Source organism: Haliotis asinina, chromosome 8 (genome assembly GCF_037392515.1).
Source record: "Haliotis asinina isolate JCU_RB_2024 chromosome 8, JCU_Hal_asi_v2, whole genome shotgun sequence".
Taxonomy (NCBI): domain Eukaryota; kingdom Metazoa; phylum Mollusca; class Gastropoda; order Lepetellida; family Haliotidae; genus Haliotis; species Haliotis asinina.
The window spans coordinates 4,619,786-4,642,449 of NC_090287.1; the positions used below are offsets into that span (position 1 = coordinate 4,619,786).

At 38.8% G+C, this 22,664-nt stretch overlaps 1 protein-coding gene across 1 annotated transcript; it reads left to right on the forward strand.

The window, feature by feature from the left end:
* The first annotated feature begins 451 nt into the window (after positions 1 to 451).
* On the forward strand, positions 452 to 16,470 carry LOC137294196 (calcineurin B homologous protein 1-like). Its single transcript, XM_067825196.1, has 7 exons — positions 452 to 606; positions 4,882 to 4,954; positions 5,380 to 5,460; positions 6,318 to 6,424; positions 8,482 to 8,585; positions 9,676 to 9,756; positions 12,551 to 16,470. The coding sequence occupies exons 1-7, from the start codon at positions 540 to 542 to the stop codon at positions 12,602 to 12,604; spliced, it is 567 nt and encodes a 188-aa protein (XP_067681297.1). The 5' UTR covers positions 452 to 539; the 3' UTR covers positions 12,605 to 16,470.
* Positions 16,471 to 22,664: the final 6,194 nt, after the last annotated feature.

Below are 22,664 nucleotides of genomic sequence, written 5' to 3' on the forward strand. Positions count from 1 at the left end.
AAATATTTTATACAAAATTGGAGATTACGTAAATGGAGCCATTTTGCCTCAGATGCTTCGCGCCCTCGAACATGTATAGGTGCTTCCCCACCGCTCCTAGTACCCCTTGCTCTTCAATCACCCTTATTAAGAAAAGTTATTTCCGGCCTTGTATTTACAGGTACCGTTGACCCGATGTACATTGTACGATTACGAAGAGGAGCGTAGCATCCCGCATTTAGCTAGAAATTGTACGTCCGCTTCTCTCATTCGCACGATTTGCAGTGATGTCCTAAAGACCTGTCGTTAGTAATCATATCAGAGACCTTATAACAGATGGTCTCTGATCATATCAATTAAAAAACATTTATGATCATACGAAAATGTGATGTTTCTCTGTACTATTTGTAATCTATCAACACACAATATTGCCAATATATAGTGTGTAGAAAATGTGTGTTTAGAGCATCGTGCGCCATATGACCTTGACCCCTATTTAGCAGCTGTCGCGTGGAAGGATACTGACACATTTCCTTCTTCGTCATAGTTGTGCCGACATCATGGGTGTTCGTTCATCTCGTCAGCTTCAACAAGAAGAGATCGAGGAAATACAACGCGAAACTGGATGTAAGTGTCACTAAGTAGAAAGCATTCACGCAGGGTATAAGGTCGTCTGGTCAGATATTCTTACAGTAAACAATATCCTCCTAACGTCAGAGAACAATGTAAAAAGATCGATCTTTCAATACAGTAATTGAAAGTAAGTTAACCGACGCGATAGCCATGAACGGGTTGTATACACGATGAATACTCCATGTATAAGATTGTTGTAGAAATGTTGTTGTTGTTGTCAAGATAAACGGGTATGGTATACGTCATTAGAAGTAGACTATTTAGAAATAATATCATTGGTTCCTTGATCCCATGTGACAATCATTGCTGTTCAGCAGTGTGACAATGTGTGACAATCAATATACTGAATCAATTAGCTTAGGTTATTTCAAAAGACATCCTCTTTAGACTGGCTATCTAAATTCCTTTAGTTTTTCCTTTGGGTATGAATTTTTAAGCAAAATATAAGAGTAGATTAATTATGGCCATTCATTTAATACTTATATTTGTAGATTATTTATAATATAATAATAACATTTTATGAATGCGTTTCAACTGTTTGCACTTGCGCGAACATACCCAGGCAATCAATGACATCCGTTTCCATCTGGATGAAGCTGGGAAAGATAACTTTGGTACTTACGTGTTGTTGGGTTTTTCTTAAATCTATGTTTTCATCCAATGGCATGTACACATACAAAAAGTGAGTATGAATAGCATACACGTTAATATATTGGTTCTCGCTTCCATCCGGATTGAGCTGGGAGAGATAACTTTGGTACTTAAGTGTTGTTGGGTTTTTCTTAAATCTATGTTTTCATCCCATGGCATGTACACATAGAAAAAGTGAATATGAATATCATACACATTAATATATTGGTTACTTGAATTATATTCAGATAGCAATAATATGTTTGTATGATGTTGCTCCTGAGCATTACACTGGACCAGACCATGGTTTGTGAAAATTATATTTAATGTTCAGAATTTATCACAATTAATGGTTACATTAATCATCACCAGAAAAGCCATTACACATTGCATTCTTGTGGAATGTCAAATCTGGGCTTATATTGTTACTGTGTTCGTTCAAGTATTTCTGATATTGCTACAGTGTTCATTCAAGCATTTAAAAAAATGAACCCATGGCCTACCAGCCTTCAGTTGTGTGGGGTCTTTTGCAAAATGCTGTTGGTAGTGTTTTCCATATATGTGTTGAAACATAGTTTGTATCTCAAAAATGGCCATGTCTTTAAATGGCATTTAGAAGTGATACATATGCGAAAGATATATGTGGGGGCACAGTGGTCAAGCTTGGAAAAGCCAATATCAAGCCCACCCATGACTGGGTGTAATCTACCTTGAGTCAGCTTTGTGTGCAGACACTTTCAGTGTAATCACAACCCCTAGTGTACAGTACACAAACTTGTGACTGTGGGTCCCAGTCCTTGCAGCTGTGTATAGATACCTCTTAAACATGAGAAAGCCTCATTAATTCAGTTTGCCAGGTATGCAGCAAGAGTTGTATGATCCACAGCGAGTTGAGATTGAAAATACAATGTGCCGTTGTGATGGACATCCAGTGCTCAACAAGGCGCCGTTGAGCAGCTGAACTGAATATGGGTGCCATACAAATGTTAGCGTAATAATCATGATAGTAATATTATTGAGAAAGTTTTATGGCTGTCAACTTCTTAATTGTCTTTCAAAGTACATCCTTACTCCTTTATCAGGTTAATGAGTGGCATGAGGCAGAAGGTGGTGTACTGTTCTTAAAAAGCTCTTTTTTACCATTGGTGTTTATTCATGCATAGATTGATTTATTTTGGTACACTGAAAGGTAAGATATTCATGCTTACAAATGAATCTGAAGATTGATGGTCTTTAAAAATCTCCATCATTCACAAGTCTGAGAATGAGGAGGCAGTACAGTGTGTGCCCACCATGAGCCAGAATCACTGCTTCACAACGGTGGCATGTAGAAGCAGTAAGACGTTGAATGGTTTCACAGGTAGGAGATGGTTTGTCTGGAAACACTTAAGTTGTTGGCAAAATCTTGCTGTGTTGCACCCACCTCCATGTGGCCATTAGCATTTTGACATTGTGTTTGACATACTAAACATGTTTAACACTATACACTGTAACAATTCGATCTGTCAATTGGATTTGATTCATGGCATTTTACAGCCACCCATCAGCATCGTCAAGTGAAGAAATCACAACTGCACATGCAGATCTTGAGACATGCATTTTGGCAATATGCTAAAAATGTCATTCAGATGTTGACGTTAAATAGTAGAGGTTCACTTCACACAGATCTTCTCAATTACCCTTTATGCTCCTACACCCTGTCTTTTTCGATATCTTTGCCATAGTCAACTGTCAACCATGTCGACATTGTTGCGTTACTTACCTATTTCAAAGAATTTTTTTTAACAGTATGCACATGTATCAACACTAAAGTAACAAGACAACAAAAATGCAGACTAAACAGTGGAAGACTAAACAGCTGAATGGTGTTGATTCATGATTGGCAAAGGACAAGTGGAAGGCAGCACTGGAATCGGTTAATTAGTGCTGAATGGACGCCAACACTTAGCACTTAATTTGTTACTTAGCACTGAATAGGAGCCCACATTTAACAGTTAGATGGTGTTTACAGGTGATGAACAGGGGATTGTATGATTGGAAATGTACAAGAGTAGGTGGGGGCAGTGGGACCAAGTCTTCCCAAATTGTTTATGTTCGATTAGAAAACATGTTCAATTGCTTGGTCATAAGGTCACTGCTAGCAACCTTCAATTTTTCCAATTGATCAGACCACCACTACTTCCCACATGATATTTGGTCTCGAGAATGTCTTCAGAGATGTTGGATTTCAAGTTTGGGCCGCAAGCTCATCACACAGATCATGCCCAGGTCAACTGAAATGTTCCCTCTAGCATATGCCTTTGTAGCCTAAAAGAAGTAGATAACCTTTGAACATCTGTTCTCCTTCCTCAGAACCCATTCCCTTGTTCCTTTGTCACCAACAACAGTGTTCACGAACTTTGAGACATCAGTGTTTCCAACATCTGAAATAAAGGGGTGTTTTTTCCACTACATGCAGTGTGTATGGTGGTGTAGCCAAGGGATATGTGGCCTGGACATTCTCTACAAGGACACCTCTGTTCATTCCTTTGTTAGACATGACTCAATGTTACATGAATGACTTAAACGAAATGTAATTTCATGCTTTATTCAAAAGATGTATTGCATTAAGAAAATAATGAAAAATGATGGCTGAACATGTAAATAAATGCTATTTTATGTGAAATGTTGTTTCTTTTGCTGTGATACTGCAAACACACACACACACACACACACACACACACACACACACACACACTTGCATGCCTCTTATAATGCCTCACATTGTAGATCAAACTATAGATCTTGAACAAAGGCTAATGCTTCAGTGGCTAATGCTATGGCTGGCACACATCTCTCACTAAGCCATAGTGCAATCTTTTTGGGTAGACACTGGCTAGGTGAGAGTGAACCTGTCAAATTGCTGTTACGTCTTACCCATGCACTACTAGTTACTAGTATGACTCAGTGAATTCACTTTCTTTATTAAACTTGCAATCCAGGTGAGGTCAGCAAGAGAGAGCAATGACATACTTAAGTTTTGCTTGATTTACCAAGCGAAAACAAACTTGTAATGCGTTTCAGACTTTATTTATGGACGCTCCGACACAACACAACTGTACCTGTGCTGTGTGCCATGTTAAATATTGATGTGGGAATGGCAGTTTGAAGCACGCATATTGAATCATAATAAGTAGTACACATGTACCACAGTTACGCAACAGCCCAAACACTACTAACTCAAAGTACCAAATGAATTCGCACAGTTTAGCATTTCCAATCATTAACAGAAAATGTTACTCGCTTGTACAGGGTACATTGATTGGCTCAGCCAATCAGGAGTGACATTTATGTGTGAGGTGAGATAAACACTGTTGTTATGCAGATGTTTCCATAACAATGACACGTCACCATTGCACTTTCTGACATTGGATAATCCATTATTAAATATTTCATCTTGTTCAGCTTATGACATAATAGGATGTTCAGCATATTCAGTGAAAGGTTTAGTTTGATATTCATTCTGTGTGTGTTAAAATCAATGTAAATGTTTAGCTGACTTGGTCACTTCATTGATTCTAATGGCTAATCACATGATAACCATTTATTGATCTCCTGTACAATCATTGTGGATCACATGCAGTAACTGATTTGTTTCAGTTTCCCACAACCAGATCGTGAGACTGTATGGCAGATTTACCAACCTTGATAAGTCCAATAATGGAGTACTTAGGTAAGTTACCAAAACAACAAAGAAGCCGTCAGTCAGAACCCTCATTTGACTCACATTATGAAACCCAGGAACCCTAATAGTAAAATATCCTATGTTATGGCTACATGCATGTTTCTTTGACAGACTGCTTTGTTCACTACCAAGGACAGTGTAATAACACATGCTATTGACATAATATTTGTAACTGTATTCAGTTAATGATGGCCTAATCCTTTGGGTAAATCAAGCAATCATCGGTTTACCAAACCTTGTATAGTGACTTGTTATGGTCCAAGCCTTTAGGCCTATATTGTTTACACTTGATGTGCTGTCAGTGCTATCTGTCTATCACATATAGATCAATCATCTTCATCGAGGTACTTAGTGCAATACTATGGATGAAATGCTATTTTCATATATACTTGATTTCCAACATACTTTTGCAGCCGGGAGGATTTCTTGAGGATACCAGAATTGGCCATAAACCCTTTGGGAGACAGAATTGTGCATTCTTTCTTCCAAGACAGGTATGCTATGCATGACATTTTTTGAATATTTGTTTTTGTAGTTGTATGGTTGTGGTTATTACCAGTATTGCTGTGAGGCACTCAGTGATAGCTCTGCTATTTAATACTGTAATGCTAAACAGTGGTAAGACATCTTCATGATGTGAAAATAATCATTTACATATTTGTACATGGTTAGTAGCAATGTCATGGACCTGATGGCTGGCAACAACTTTCTCTAAGGGAAGGTCATAATCATATCCTGTTTGCAGGTGAACAGTGGCATAAGCCACAGTGGTCACTCAACATTTGCTCAACATCTTGTTTACCCAATGTATAATGATGTATGCCCAGGGATTATTTGCTGTCACAGGTTGTTGGTATGCAGTTTGATTGACATAATGCTTAAGAGAGTCATCTAGACCAAATACTGATGATGTCACCTGCACTCAACTTGTCTTGTTGGTTTATGCCCTAAATACATCAGTGATTACCTTCATGACTTCTTTGTCACCTGTGTGATGGATCACATGTTCCTGATCGTGAATTTAAATATATATCCATGTAATGCTTGCATTATAATACAAAAAGTATTTCAAGTTCATGAGTGGGGAAATATTATAGCCTCACTTGCTTGACAATTGTGTTACAACCTACAATGAAATGTCTGTTCCACTGTGATAAAGAAGTCGTTCATCCATATATTGTTAATATCTTTCCTTTGCCCAGTTGTTGTTGGTACATGCAGTAACAACCACTTGATGTGAACTTGTTATACCAAAAGTCAGTGAGAGTGAAATTCTGCCATAATGGCTGACTCACTCACTGCTGTCTCATTTTTCTTTGATACTTGATGCCAAGTTCCTGTATGGTTACAGGACTGAGGTCAACTTCCGGCAGTTCATGAATGTCCTGGCCAGGTTCCGTCCATTGAAGGCAAAGTCTGAGAGAAACATCCTGAACACAAGGGAAGAAAAGTTGATGTGTAAGTCCTCCATTCCATCCAACCCACACAACCATCCCAGGGAAAACATCCATCCATGCTCACATCCATCCATGCTTACTTCAACTCACACAACCATCCCAGGGAAAACATCCATCCATGCTCACATCCATCCATGCTTACTTCAACTCACACAACCATCCCAGGGAAAACATCCATCCATGCTCACATCCATCCATGCTTACTTCAACTCACACAACCATCCCAGGGAAAACATCCATCCATGCTCACATCCATCCATGCTTACTTCAACTCACACAACCATCCCAGGGAAAACATCCATCCATGCTCACATCCATCCATGCTTACTTCAACTCACACAACCATCCCAGGGAAAACATCCATCCATGCTTACATCCATCCATGCTTACTTCAACCCACACAAATACCAGTCTAACAGCCACAACCATAGACCAACCCATCCACAGAAAACCCTCACATCCATACAGTCCCCATCTACTGAAAACCCTCACATACATAGTCCCGCCATGTACAGAAAGCCCATTCATCCATACTCCCATCTGTGTGTTAACCCATGTACACTGTGTTCTAAACAGACTTCAGTGCTTTCTTTCAAACACAGCTTTATCATGCCAGTGTTGCTTCCTAAATGTTCAGTCACAATGCGGCTGCAATAATGCCAATGTGACGTTAAATGTTAACTCACTTACTCCTGAATGTTCAACGCTAAAGTATTAGTGTAACAGGAAATAGAGTACATCCACTGGAAGACAGAAAACACAGGAATGAGTTATGCTGAGAAGCCCTGTCCAGAATTGAAAAAAATATTTGTTTTGGTTGTTACTCAGTGTCCCTAAAGTTTACACAACTGCAAATAGCATATGAAAAAATAACCTACTTTTCCCTAACTGGGCATTCAGTGGGATGCTTAATGGGCCATACCCAGTATACGGATAACAACTGAAAATAATAGGTCAGACTGTAGATGGCAATTGGGTCGCTCAGCCAGGTATGACGACAAACCATTGACTTGCCTGGCATGAAATGTATGCCCTGCCTACAGGCACAGCGGGTCTTCTCAAACAGTTTTTATGCTTTTTCATTTGTGTTGAATATGTCTCATCTGCTGATTGACATCTTACGTGTGTATCTTTCAGAAAGTTTATGTTCACATGTAAATCAGTATGATAGCCATAGAAAAACTTCAATCAGCCATCATATTATATGTCTCAAAATAGGTGGCATCACCACCCACAGGATCGGCAGAAATTGTTTGTAAATTGTTATGACATGCCATTTACTTCCCCATTTAATTCCCCTAAAAGATTATGATATCTTAGCTGATATCTCTATCCACCAGCCTAACCGTGTCCACCTGCAACACCTGTCCTGGTTTGCTTTGGAGAAGACACCTTGTACCTGTTTGTGTTTACAGTGAAAGTGAGACTTCATGGTAGCTACATCCTAAACAGTTTCAGTGTTAAAGTTATTATTTTTTATGTCCGCTTTCGTTTATGATGTAGCTATGCTTTGTAATACGATATCATCACATTAATTTGCATCGATCCATGGTCTGTGTTTTTTTGTGTTTCCTGTCTCCGAGACTTTAGTGAGGCTGAAGTTAGTTTAACAGATATTTAATAAATTGTAGACCTAAATGTAAACAAAAGTTTGTTGGGTTTTTTTACTATTTCTGGCAGTACTTTAGTTCAGAATTTCCCGACACATTATTTTTCACTCAAAATCATTTGTGAGATTGAAAACCAAACTTCAATGTTTTTCAATTTGGAATTTTCATATGCAACCAATATTACTGGATCAACTTCAGTCATACAATATCAAGGAAGTCATATTCTCTATCCAAATTCCCTATTTAAATTTTAAATACTTATTGGCTGACAGAAGGATAAAGGTAATATTGTTATATATGCTTCGCTGATGCAGGACACGTGTGATATAACCCTCACACAGACATGGTCTTTAGCTGTAGAAGGGTGTGTTATCTACTCCCAATAAGTACTTTCACATCATTCCATATATGGGGTATTTTATATTTAAACTTACGTACTTGTCTGCAGTTGCTTTCAAGATGTATGATCTTGATGGAGATGACCGGATTTCCAAGGATGAGCTACTGTCTGTCCTACACATGATGGTAGGGGCCAACATTTCAGAAGAACAGGTGAGGTCACACACAGAATTGACATCTCAGATAACATTCTAAATCTGTTTTGTCATACAGCATTTGTTGTATAATAAATGTTACTGTAGTCATAGGATGCCTACATAAATGTTACTGTAGTCATGGGACACCTACATAAATGTTGCTGTAGTCATGGGATGCCTACATAAATGTTACTGTAGTCATGGGACACCTACATAAATGTTACTGTAGTCATGGGACACCTACATAAATGTTACTGTAATCATGGGACACCTACATAAATGTTGCTGTAGTCATGGAACACCTACATAAATGTTGCTGTAGTCATGTACACCTACATAAATGTTGCTGTAGTCATGGACACCTACATAAATGTTACTGTAGTCATGGGACACCTACATAAATGTTACTGTAGTCATGGGATGCCTACATAAATGTTACTGTAGTCATGGGGCACCTACATAAATGTTACTGTAGTCATGGGATGCCTACATAAATGTTGCTGTAGTCATGTACACCAACATAAATATTGCTGTAGTCATGGACACCTACATAAATGTTACTGTAGTCATGGGACACCTACATAAATGTTGCTGTAGTCATGGGATGCCTACATAAATGTTACTGTAGTCATAGGATGCCTACATAAATGTTACTGTAATCATGGGACACCTACATAAATGTTGCTGTAGTCATGGACACCTACATAAATGTTGCTGTAGTCATGGGAAAACTACATAAATGTTACTGTAGTCATGGGGCACCTACATAAATGTTACTGTAGTCATGGAACACCTGCATAAATGTTAGAGAAGTCCCACCTCAATCCTATTTTACCTCTGTTCAGTTTGTGATTCGATGGACTGGGACACCTACATAAATGTAACTGTAGTCATGGGACACCTACATAAATGTTACTGTAGTCATGGGACGCCTACATAAATGTTACTGTAGTCATGGTGCACCTGCATAAATGTTAGAGAAGTCCCACCTCAATCCTGTTTTACCTCTGTTCAGTTTGTGATTAGATGGACTGTTTGTTGATAAGCTATTGGAGTTTTAGTATTTATGTTTTTTGTAAGTTGAATGTTATATTTCTGCCTTCTAGTTAAGCAGCATTGCTGACCGAACAATCGTGGAGGTGGATGAGGACAAAGACACCATGATATCTTTCCAGGAGTTTGTGAAGGTAAGGTTGTCCAAGGTCATTGTCAGAGGGTGGTGGGTTAGGCCAGTAGTTCAAGCATTTGCTCGTCACGCCAAAGGCCGCGATTCAGTTCCTGTCATGGGTATGGTGTGAAACCCATTTCTTGTCTTCCCTTCCATGATATTGCAGTAATATTGCTGATTATTACTCGCCCGTGGAAGACACTGCAGTGTAATATTTATAGTATTCCCAGAAATTATTGAGAATCATGTTGCGTCATGTAACTCATTACGTTTATTAACTTCTGGCGTTTTACTTACATAAACATGTTAAAACATCATCCTTTTACAGTCTCAGTCTTGTTTTAGTACATTGTTAGACCTCCTCGCTCAGCAATGCATGCCTGAATACGCCTAGGCACACTACCCATCAAAGTTTGTAGGTAATCGTGTGACAGGGTATCCCAATATTGGACCACCTCGGCCTTCATATCTTCAATATTTCTCAGTCCCTTTTGGTTTATTCTGTCCTTCATGACTCCCCACACATTCTCAATTGGGTTTAGGTCTGGGCTGTAACTGGGCCAGTCTAAGACCTGAACATTTTCGCCCGACAACCACTGTTTTGTGTAGCGCGCAGTGTGTTTTGGGTCATTATCATGCTGGAAAATCCAATCATCTTCATACAATGTTTGTGCTGTCGGAAGAAGGTGACCATTTAGAATGTCAACGTATCTTTCTTTTGTCAAGTTTCCCGTGAAAACACACAATGGCGTCACTCCGCGAGCCGATATGCTACCCCACATGTGAAACTTCGGGCTATGTTTTGGTCGCTGGTAGATAGGTTTGACAGTATCTTTGGTCCAAATTTTCACACAATTAGGGAAAAGCCAAACAGAACTTTCATCCGAAAAGAAAACATTATCCCAATCTTGATTTTCATGAGCCCGACACCAGTTTAAACGTTTTTCCCTCTGTGCATCTTTCATCAACGGCGAGGGAATTCCACGTTTTTTCACCCAATTAAGTCTCTGTAATTCCTGCCTAACTGTTTCATTGCGTACCTGAGGACTTCCTCTGCTAATCATTTCATTTCTGATGTTCTCAACACTTTTCAATTTGCCCCTACTCACAATCTGCCCAAGTCTTCGGCGATCCACAACACTAAATTTCCTAGGCCGACCTGCCCCTGCTTTGTGCTCTATCCCGGTTCCTGTTTGAATATTCTTCTGTTTGAATAAAGTTCTGTATACTGTAGACAGAGGAATACCATGTCTACAAGCTAACACTTTAGCATCAGCCTCACCCCTTTCAAAATCATCTAGAATGAGCTTTCTTTTCTCTCTTGCTGTAAATTCTGCCATGTCAACACAGGAAGCCGTCTGCTCAGACAAGGGAGATAACTCTTGACCTAATGAGTTGCCTTCTAAGCCTTCAAGAGTTGTCTCCCTTATTTAGTATGCTTAGTGCATAGTGAAAGCCCTTTTTCCAATCTTATCATCATTAGAAAAAAAAACAAAGATTTTCTCAATAATTTCTGGGAATACTGTATACCACTAGATGCATGATGTCAGAGTTATGATGTCACAATGCTAACGCCTCTGTTGCAGTGGTTCTGGACCTTGTCTGACTCGAGGAAAACTGGAAGTCCTCACACTGTAGCCACAGTTTCTATCAATTTGTGTGGAAGTAGTAAACAGAATACTAAACTCACTTCCATGAAATACCATTTTCATTAAAACTCGTGAAAGACTTAGCATCAAACTCGCTTTCGCTCGTTTGATACCAAATCATTCACTCGTTTAATAAAAATGGTATTATACGGAAGATCATTTAGTATCCTCTATAAATGGCATAAACCCAAACTCGCTAGTAGTAATGTTACCATCAGAACATGACGTTGTTAGATGTGATTCTGAGTGGCGTGATTGTGTTTTCTACAGTTAAATACAGAGGATCAGTAGAGTGACTGATGTTGGTATTATTTTATATATGCCTGGTGTAGTGTTCAGTTTAGCATGAAAATCAGATGGTCCGTGTCAGCCTTGTGTTGTTAGAAAGTAATTTGGTCCTGAGGTTTTTATGATACAGCCAGAAACTAGAATATTGCCATCATACTTACTGGGGATACATCTGCAGGAATGTGGTGTGGCGTATGGTCAAGTGTGTCTCTTAGGACTGCTACACTGAGTAGATCAGGGCCTGATCCAACCAGTGATACCTTTTTGAGTCTCTAAGAAGAGTACAGGTCTCTAGTTAAATATACTGAAATGAGGGTCAGATATTTACTGGGCATGTGTGTGGATCATTGTTTGTCTTCTATATTGAGCCTGTGTCTCTCCTGCTTGTCATGAGACGTACATTGTAGAACAGGGCCCTATTCATCATGGCGATCGTAGCGCTAGGACTGTTGTATGCCTATGTTAAGCATGGGAGTTATGGTCATCTTAATACTACAAATGCTTTGTGGAGCAGCAGGGAATGGTTCACTAACTTGGTTGATTGTTGGTTTTCTGGTGGCTATACCCAGCTGGCCATACCCTGCTGGCATGGGATGTTACTTATTTTCAGGGAAATGCTTACTGAAAATCGCTGGGTTAAATGCTCATGAGACACATCTGTTTACGGTCAGGTACCATTGTTTTCATATGTGTCCAAATGTGAAGACATGTTCATGAAATCAGTTTTATGTTTATATTTCATATTGAACCAGTTATTTTAGGAATAAATTTGAAGTTTTGATTAAGAAGACGTTTTGCACTTAAACTATTATCCTAATGAGCACAGTTACCACAGTATCATGTAAACAATGCTCAAACATGTTCCTTGACTTGCAGGCAATGGAGCGTGTTGATGTGGAACAGAAGATGAGCATCCGGTTTCTTCATTAACTGACAGAACCGATGCAGAAATGGATGCAAACAAGAAGATGACAGTTAGCATGACAACAGCCATATTGGACTTAAGAATATTATATTGTTGACTAATTCAGAGACTCTGTTCTTTCGTGAACCAGTTATGAACTGATAATACGATACTAACACAACTAACTTGTGATATCTTAGCAGATATTTGTAATGACCAAACGCAAGCAAGACAGTGTTAATGTTGGCAGTCAGGTGTGTAAGTTATTTATTGTCAAGGAATAACGGATAATAGTATATGAAGGATTTTACAGTTCATCCTTGTGGTACACTTCAACTGAAATGGATTAGTAATTCCACTTAAGCACTTACTGAGAAATATGTTGTCAGCAAATTTGGTCTGTAAAAGTCTTACTATCTGGGCATTTGCAGACAAAATACATTGGTCAGTAACGGAAGAACCAGCAGTTGAGTCCTACATTTCACAACATTCCATTTGAGCTGCTTTTTGGTCAAATTTCTTTTCATAATGGCAGTGGTCATGATAATTTGATCTTCAAAGTATAAAGCATGCATGTTTATCCTCAGTCAACTCCCTACATGCAAGCAGGATATTACAGAAAAAAGGGGTACTGTTAATTCTCATCCATGAAAGTACACTTTATCAAAATATGAAAATCAACCTTCGCATACAAAAACGTTTTGCCATGACTGCAGTTGATTTTAGGGTTTTTGTTTCTTTTCATTTTCTTTTCATATGGATCTTTTAGGTTTGATAGAAGAAGAAGAAAATATACTGTTTTCCTATTATGATGTATGTGTCTTGCTGTACATTTAGGTCAAGCAAAAGCATGTAGGATGTAGTTATGCTGGATTCAAGATCTGTAGGACAAAGAATAAGATGCCAGTCAACATTGTCTCCTTTTAAAGATTTACTGTTTTTAACCATTACACTTAGAGTAGAATGTTTGATGTTTATGGGATACCTTTTTCCTACGTTCTGTATATTTTGACTTCATTTTTTATGTCTTTGAATGGCAGTATAAGCTGATTCCCCTAAGGCAGAGAATGTATCCATGAGTTCTGTCCCTTCATGTTTTATTTTTTCCATTTTTATCAGTACCACCAAACCTAGATGCAATCGGTAAATGAACAAATTAGTTCTAGTTCTCCCCTGTGGTGGCCATCATGCTGTGATACATGGGTTCGAATCACCCACAGATTCACACTGTTTATGATCCTAAGCGGGACTGCTCCTTGCTCATGTTTGTAGGTTTTGAGTGATAAACCTGCTGAGACCAATGTTATTTCTGGCTTTTCTGCCAAAGTGGAGCTAAGACACAATGACATGTGTTATCAAACGTGGATAAATCACTTGCTAACTTATTACAGTTAGCAAGAGATTCAGTGGAACAGATCAGTTAAGTGTTTGAATGAGACCACAGGCTTAATACTGTCATCCCATAAAATGTGAAATACCACTTTTGGTGTAGTGATGTACAAGAGCATCAGGGTCATGGGTACCATTCCAGTAACTTCTCTTCTTCCTACAGAAGAATGAAAGCTGTCATTTGGGTTTCTCTACAACTGATTTTAGCAATCCTAAGTTGTTTCATGAGCAAGTTTAATTTTGGATCCTAACATTACGGTTGACTTTGGTAAGATCTGTAAGTGGAACGGTATGCCGATCATAACATCACGCTAAGATTGGGTTTTACGATTGGCATAGGGCTAAGATCAGTTAGTTTAACAAAGTAATCTTAGCGCTAAAGCAGTCATAATCACCCTATTTTATCACAACTTATGACAGTTTTTGGTATTTGACCGCTTTGTGGTTTAGGATTGTGATTGCGATAATGACATTGCCTGTTATAGTTTTCGATGTTCTGCACTTAAGAAGTCCACGATAATTGATATATGTCATATGTTAGATGTTTGCAGTGCCAGCATCTTTACACCAGCTGCTTGTAATACTGTTGTCTTTGTCATGGGGTCCTGGTTTATGCTGATATGTGGATGGTACTATAAGGAAGTAATGCACATGCTATGTACTGTGTGTGTGTGTGTGTTGAAAATGCAACTTGCCTTCAGCTAATAATGCATGTTATGGTGCTATTCTGCAGCATGCTTGTGATATTTAGCATTCACTTGTGACATATGCAGTTATAAGGGACACTAAAATGGGTTAGGATGTCATTGTTTGGTATCCAATATATTTTCCAGGCAACCAATATGTGTGGCCTTTTCAGTTACGTTGTAATGTTTGAGGACATATCACATCATATCATGGCAGGTATTCCTGCTTGGGTTTCCTTATTCATGGCATCCCAGTCACAGTAATGGCTGACCAGAAGCATGTTTCATTATAGCTGTCATGGGTAATGAGTGACACAAAACATAAGTTTGTGTTTTGCAGGGGCCATAACACTGCACAGTGAATGTGGGTTTGATTCTCCTTAATTATGTGCAAGGTTTGTCATCACCATCACTATTCTTGGGATCTCACTTGGACCACAGGGCTTAATCACGTTGGCTTAATATCAGTATATAGTGGTCTTAGTGGCTTGAAGCAAACACTCTCGTCTCACCATCTGAAACTCTTCTGTGCATATCAGTTATACATCACTTCAGTTTCAGCATCCATTCAAGTGTGTTCAGTAGTGGCATTTGGTGAGCCTTTCCTACCATCACAAGGTCCAGACATCCTGCCCCTCCACTGTCTCCGGCTTTTACACTGTGATAACTGTGTTGAACATGTGACATACAATATACTCGGACATTGTTTCAGTTACGTGTAAAACTGAATAGTAACATTGATGAAGTGATAATGGAAGGGTGTGTATCAAGAGAAAGGTGATATGGGCAATAAATGTTCCCGACACACTCTCAAGCTTGTTTCTCTGATTGGCAATATGAATCTTAACTTGTGAAATTCCCAGCAATAATTTGATCAGAAGAAACTCTCTGTTGTATTACTGTATATATGATACTTTTAGGATTGCATTTCCTATGAAAAGATGGTTTCATTTCAGAGGTTCTGTGTTAGCCAACCTACTACAATACTTGTGTCAGTTGTTGAAAGGCTGATTGGTGGTTTGGCCAGTTGTTGATGTTAGTGGCTTTGCTTTCTATCCCTGGCACCCACACAGCTGACTCCATGGCTGTTCTAGAGCTTACTGTGTCAAGTAACCATTCTTGGCCTGCTTTCACTGCTAAATGTGAACCAGTTTACCTAATGCGATTAGATGTATAAATTTAGAGTAGAAGGATCTTTCATTTCTGTTTGACATGTGAAAAGTGTATTTGCAAACTAAATGCTGAAGGAAAGCTAAAATATTTAGAATGGTAAGTTTAGTCAAGTTTCAGTCATGTTTTGTGGATTGCCCAACTGCTTGTCAGATGTTGGTGAAAAGAAGTAACAATTATCTGTGTATCTCCACAATGAATATAGTTTGACAGTTTTAGTTCGATTTTCCTTTGAAAGGGATATTAATTTACACCTTGAAATTGACAGAAAGGGAAAAACTAGTATGACCTAATGATAACATTTGTGACAGTTGTAAAAACAGCGTGGAACTGATGAGTGAAAAGACCGGTCTAAGAGAGAAAAGACGGATGCTTTTTTCTGTAGGTAAGCTTAACAAATGCACGCATATTTCCTCCAAGCGCACCAACTAGTGGATGTTTCCCCTTCTTGCCATATCATGTGTGACAGCCATATCTCTCTCCTGTCTTCTAACATCCATGATTCCTTTGGTTCAGTGAACACTAGAATCATGAATCTAACTAATGCTCTATCCAGTGCACTGACTGTGACATACCGGTAACTTTTATTCGTATATTACACTGAATGTATATTTTTGACTAATTGTTAATAAAATATCTATATATTACTGTTGTGATGTTTTTCGTTAGTGTTGCACGTCATCAGCAGATTTCTTTGTGAACGAAGCCTTACATGACTATGCATGCTTACAAGTACAGTGGAATGTGACTGTCCAGATGTGAAATTGAAGTTAAGACACAGGTCCAAAATATAGAACTGTAACTAACTTATAGCCAGGTACATGCATAATATGCAGATATGTGAAATGGTATCCAGTGTCATGCTGAAAAGTATGTCCCTCGTATGACTGTGCATGCGTGTGTAAGTGTGGCTGCTTGTACTAGCACAGACTGAAATAATAGTGCTAGTTCACTTAGATATCATGCGGCAGCTAAGCACGAATACTCCACTCAGACATGTTATAGTACGGACTCCGAACCAACCAGTCCTTATTTTACCCATCACTGCCCAGTGGCAGGCAGAGACCAACAAGGTGCTGAACCCATCTCCAGGTGGATGCATTGACTCGGTATGAAAACAGGAAAAAGGCTATAGGGATACAATCCAGCCTACAATCCTATCATTGAGTCCTTGAAATCCACCTTGATTCGAGAGACCTTTTTCTTACACTCCACAGCGATCTGGCCCTATGTAGTCTCCTTACCACAGTTTGTGGCAATGCTACAAAAATATGTAACTTTGCAAGTTCAATTCATGATTCAAAACACAATGGCTTCAAAAAATTTAAAAATCACTTGTTTCATATTAAAATGCAGTTGATAAAATTCAACTGTCCAACCTTGGTCTCGCAGTTCAAATAATAAAGTGCCATCAGGTATTAATATATTTTCTATCTTATTATGTTTAGAATATTCCATTCATGGCAAAATGTCTTATAAGAATTCAGTAATGAATTGAACATAAATTAATGGAAGTAAAGTCCCTTTGAAATACATATACATAAAGTTCATTTGAATGTGCCTTAACCAGATGTCAAATTGTAGTTAAAACACAGCTCCAAGGTATTGGTTAAAAATACCAAAATCCAAGGAGAGCTGTAACTAAGTGATGGGGGTTATAGGAGACAAGGAGTTATTGAACAGGTCTAGAACAACTAAACCCTCGGAAATTGGGTTTACAAGTTGTTGGGGATTTTTTTCTTCTTCTGACATACAGGTAAGGGTCATGGTCAGCCCCAAATGGTGATGCAACAAGTGCCAGTGATCAAAAGATCACAGATACTTTGTTGAAAACCTCACTATCAAACCTAATTGCGACACTTTAGACTTCCACAGGAGGAAAGTCTGTATCTAAACAAGATCCCATCTCAGATGAGAATGGTTAGACAGAAGAGAGATTCCAACACTCCACTTCGGGCAACCTTGAAAGCGATACTTGCTGGTCAGAATGTTCAGACGTAGGTCGTTGGAGCATGGCTGGTTAAATTTACAATCAGATACGGAGGCCATTTCCCTATACAATGCACATCCTTGAAGTTCATGACTTGTTTTGTTTTATATAAATACATATATGACTAAACAAAGTTATTAGTTCTCAATAAACTAGATCACCCATGTTTACCCATGATGCATCATTGTACACAAATGCCGGTGACAGAAGGTGACACAGAATGTGATTAGGTATGACAGGTAGCACCCGGTGCAGGTAACAATAAATCCTTAACATTCAATCCAGCTGTCATCATGTGTTCAAATGGGAAGTAAGTGACTGTGAGTAATATGTTTCTCTCGTATGACTTGTTGTACTCATAAGTCGGTAACATAGCAGTAACCACATAACTGAAATTTATTAATAAAGGTAATGCAAAATTGAGACAGAATCATTCATCATTTTATGAACAACTAAACATTCAGTGGGGCAGCCTAACCTTACGCCAGGTGGTGCTTGATGTATGAAGGGATATCAAAAAGTTTTGAGCCTTGCATATTTATACTTGACAAATTGTAATAGGTAGGGCACCTAACGTATATTAGTGTCCTAGCTACATAGTCCAAGTAGGATCACATAGCTGGATGCATTTCTTCAATGGCAGTGCCTTGTAGAAAGGATATACCCCCTAGTGAATGTGAAAAATGGACAAGGTTGAATATAGAGCAGTAATAAAGTCTCTTGTCCTGGAGGGCAACACGACCAGCAGGTTGAAGAGCGACTCGCTGCTGTCTACAAGGAGTCTTCCCCTTCTACTGCAACCATCAAATGTTGGGTGAAAGAGTTTCACCGAGGAAGAGAGAGCTGAGATGATGACCCCCGTCCAGGACGACCCTCAACCAGTACCACCCAAGCAAACATTGACACTGTGCATCAACTAGTGTTGGGAAATCATCGTATCACCCTGCACGAGTTAGAAGATGCAACCGGGCTCTCATATGGATCCATTCACAGCATACTCCATGACATTCTCCACATGTTCAAGGTGTGTGCAAGATGGGTCCCAAGAATGCTTTCTGATGACATGAAGCTTTCTTGGGTTACCATGCCAACCCAGAAGATTTTCACTTTAGAATTGTAACCTGTGATGAAACCTGGCTTCATCATTATGACCCTGAGAGCAAGCAGGAGTCAGTGGAATGGAAACATGTCACCTCTCCAAGGACAAAGAAGTTCAAATCGACCAGGTCCCCAAAGAAGGTTATGGCAACTATTTTTTGGAACAGTAAAGGTGTTATCCACATCGACTACTTGCCTCATGGTACGACAATGAATGGAGAGCACTCTGCTAACCTTCTGAAGCAGGTACGCCAGTCCATTAAAGAGGAGCGGCGAGGGATTCTTCTTCACCAGGACAATGCGCCAGTCCACACCAGTCGAGCTGCAATGGAAAATGCGCGCGAGGGCATGTACGAACTTTTACCTCACCGTCCCCATTCTCCAGACCTAGCCCCTAGTGACTTCCACCTCTTTCCTCGACTGAAAAAACACATCCGGGGCCAGAAATTTCAGGATGATGATGAGATATCGCTGCTGTGGAGGGATGTTTAGGGGACCAAAATGTGGAGTTCTTCAGATCAGGAATCAGCAATTGGCAAACCAGATGGGAGAAGTGTGTGAAGTTGGAAGGGGACTATGTTGAAAAATAAATCAGTATGAATTCCAAAATCTTGCTTTTTCAGGGCAAGGCTCAAAACTTTTTGACATCTCCTCGTAGGTTCTGAAAATGACAAGGTGAAGAAATTACACCCTGTGAAAGTCTTTTAGTGTGATCATGTCTCATCCTTCCCTGAATGCTTGGCAACATTTGATAATATCACTGAGCTGCTTTGTCCAGCCTTGGGTATTTACAAGTCATTATGCAAATATTAGCCAGATTACAGCTGTATTATACATGAAACCGACATACAAAACAATGGTAAGTAGTATCCTTGCTAGAAAACATGGCCCCACTCCACAAAGAAATCTTAGCGCTACAGCTTCAAGAAGCTTATGCTGTATTTTGGAATTTACAATCATATTTCCACAAAAGAAGCCAGTGTGAAGATTGTCTTAACAGAAACATCACTTTGGGGAACTGGTCCCAGGTAGTAATATCACACCAAAGAACAGACAGGACATTGTTCTACATACTTTATTGAGATTAAGCAGTCTAACACATAATACTTTGAATTAAATACTGTCTGATTTCATACTGATCCATGTAACAGTATCCTGATCTGATGAGACGACAGTATTGATACCTCACATTTCCTGAAGTGTAATGTCATTAATGTTAACTAATACTGTCTTGAGACAAGTATAATTGTAACAGAAGGTTTTCAATATTTGCAAACAACTCTGCACCACAAAATACTACATGTGGAAGTTGCTCACAACCAAGAACATAACAATCTGATACAAACTCACAGTCACATCTTTTGGACACACTCAAGGGACACAACTCCACAAAAGGGTTGCCTTCTAGTTTGGTGAACAAGGACCACTTGAAGGCAAGTGAGTTCCGAGCTGTGCTTGAATACTACTACTCCAAGACCTGTTATACAGCTGGTGCTGGTGCTGAGATATTAGGAGCCAAAGCTGTAACATGCGGGTGTTATGACTGCTCCTCATTGAGCTTCACCTACAGGAGTAAACAGTGTTTTCATTATGTTATGCCAAACTCACCACAATTCAAACTGCCCTCACTCTTCTTGTCCTATAGTTTTACATATGTCTATTCTAGCAGGAATGACCATAAACTGTCTGGTCACTCCAGTTAATACTGTCTCCCTCATGGGAAACTCTTTTGACACTTTACATGCATACCAGTTATATATTTCTAACCACAATAATGAAAAAAAAACACCATGATTTAGAAAAATCCAACCAAACTGATATTCAAAACATGAATACATTCAATCATAAAGTAAACTGTTTGATAAATTTATGGCAGAATTTACACTGAACATAAACATCGATCTGTTCGGCCCAATTTTATGTGTTTTTATTGGTAGTGTGTTGGCTGAACTTATCATGGTTTAAAGACACACTGCTGTTTAAGACATTTTTAACAATATTCATTCACTCAAATATAGCACCAAATTAAAATACATCATAACTATTTCAAGGTCTTGCTCAGTGTTACACAAGTCACTCATCAAGTAAACATACTCATGCTTGTATAAATGTCAATCCCTTTCTTGCTAAGTGTTACACAAGTCACTCATCAAGTAAACATACCCATGCTTGTGTAAATGTCAATCCCTTTCTTTCTCAGTATGGGAAAAGGCATGAGTTTTAATCAATAAATATATTCCATGAATATTTTGTGAATATTTTGAAATTTCATGAATATTGAACAGAATGTCTAGGATGTTATTGACAGTAAGTCATCTATAACAGCAAATGACTAAGCAAGACAACTTCTTGTTTACTGCACAAAGCAACGTTTCGGTGTACATGTATACTCTTACACCATAATCAAAGTAACAACAAAAAAGTGTGTATACATAGTGTGTTTTGGCATTAACAGCACCATGTAACTGAATAACAGTATACAAGATGATCTTATCTCTACGGTCTACATCACTGACTCACCAGCTTCTTGAATGCCTGTCAAACAAGTATGTCATTTTGGCATAGGCTGTTGACACAGATGAAAGGGGAACTTTTAATCAACAAACATCACTTCAATAACAATGGATTCTAATCGATTTGATTGGGTAGCCCAGAGCAGCTGCTTGTACTTTAGTTTAAGTGCAAAAACATGTTGAAGTCAGTCCTTAAATAATCCTGAAATACACACAGGAAATTAGTTGGAACCAATGCTTTGACTGTAACACTGAGAAGTAATTCATATGATCGAGTATTCATATACTATCATATTCCACTGTTATCATAGTATCCCATCCAACAAACCATGGACAAGACCATATCAGAATATAGACGTGTCTGAGATAATGGATTTCAGGAGTAGTGAGGTTAAAAGGTTTACTGTTTCAGAAAACACAGCTATTTGCTGGGGAATCATAATATGCCTACAACACACATCAACAGAGTTTGTGATGCTGACGGGACTATACAGCACATATCGTGCTTACTTTGCAGTGGTTTTGTGTGAAATGTTCCATGTCAAGTCTGATAATTTGTCTTTAACTTCTAAAGGTAATTTGGTTCCACAGAAGCAACAACAGAATGTGTAGCATTTATCAGATGATATTTTGGGATATTTGGCATCACAAAATAACACTAAAATACATACAGTGTCACCTTGTCCTTATAAAATTCAGAATTAGCTGACTGTGACCCCTAGCAGCACGTGACAGTCAATGAAGGGAGATAATTTTAGCTTCAACAGCTACTGAGACGGTGACAGTGTTTCCCCTGATGCAGAAAACCTGCCTATTTGACTCCCCAAAACACATCCATGACTCCTTACCACAATGCCAAGGAGGCTTGTTGACTAACAACTTTTCATGCCAAGGGCACACACAGCTTGAAGTGGACACATCCATGACTCCTACTCTTGATACCAGGAAGTCATTTTACACCTTGGGGCGTGCTGTGATATATCATGAAGACTTTTCCGTGTCCCATAATTTTGTCATAATTTAGTGATTACATGTAAGCTTTTAACAATTAATATTAATACCCTTCTGATCTTGAGTTGATAGCTGGTAATATATATACAACACTATACCATCTATATGCTGTATAAAGCAAAATAACGATCTAGTTGTGCTATCAAAATGTCTGATATATGTATAGTATATGTCTAATATCCTGCTAAAGATTTTCTCTGATGGATTGCTTAAATCAGTCTTGATTTGG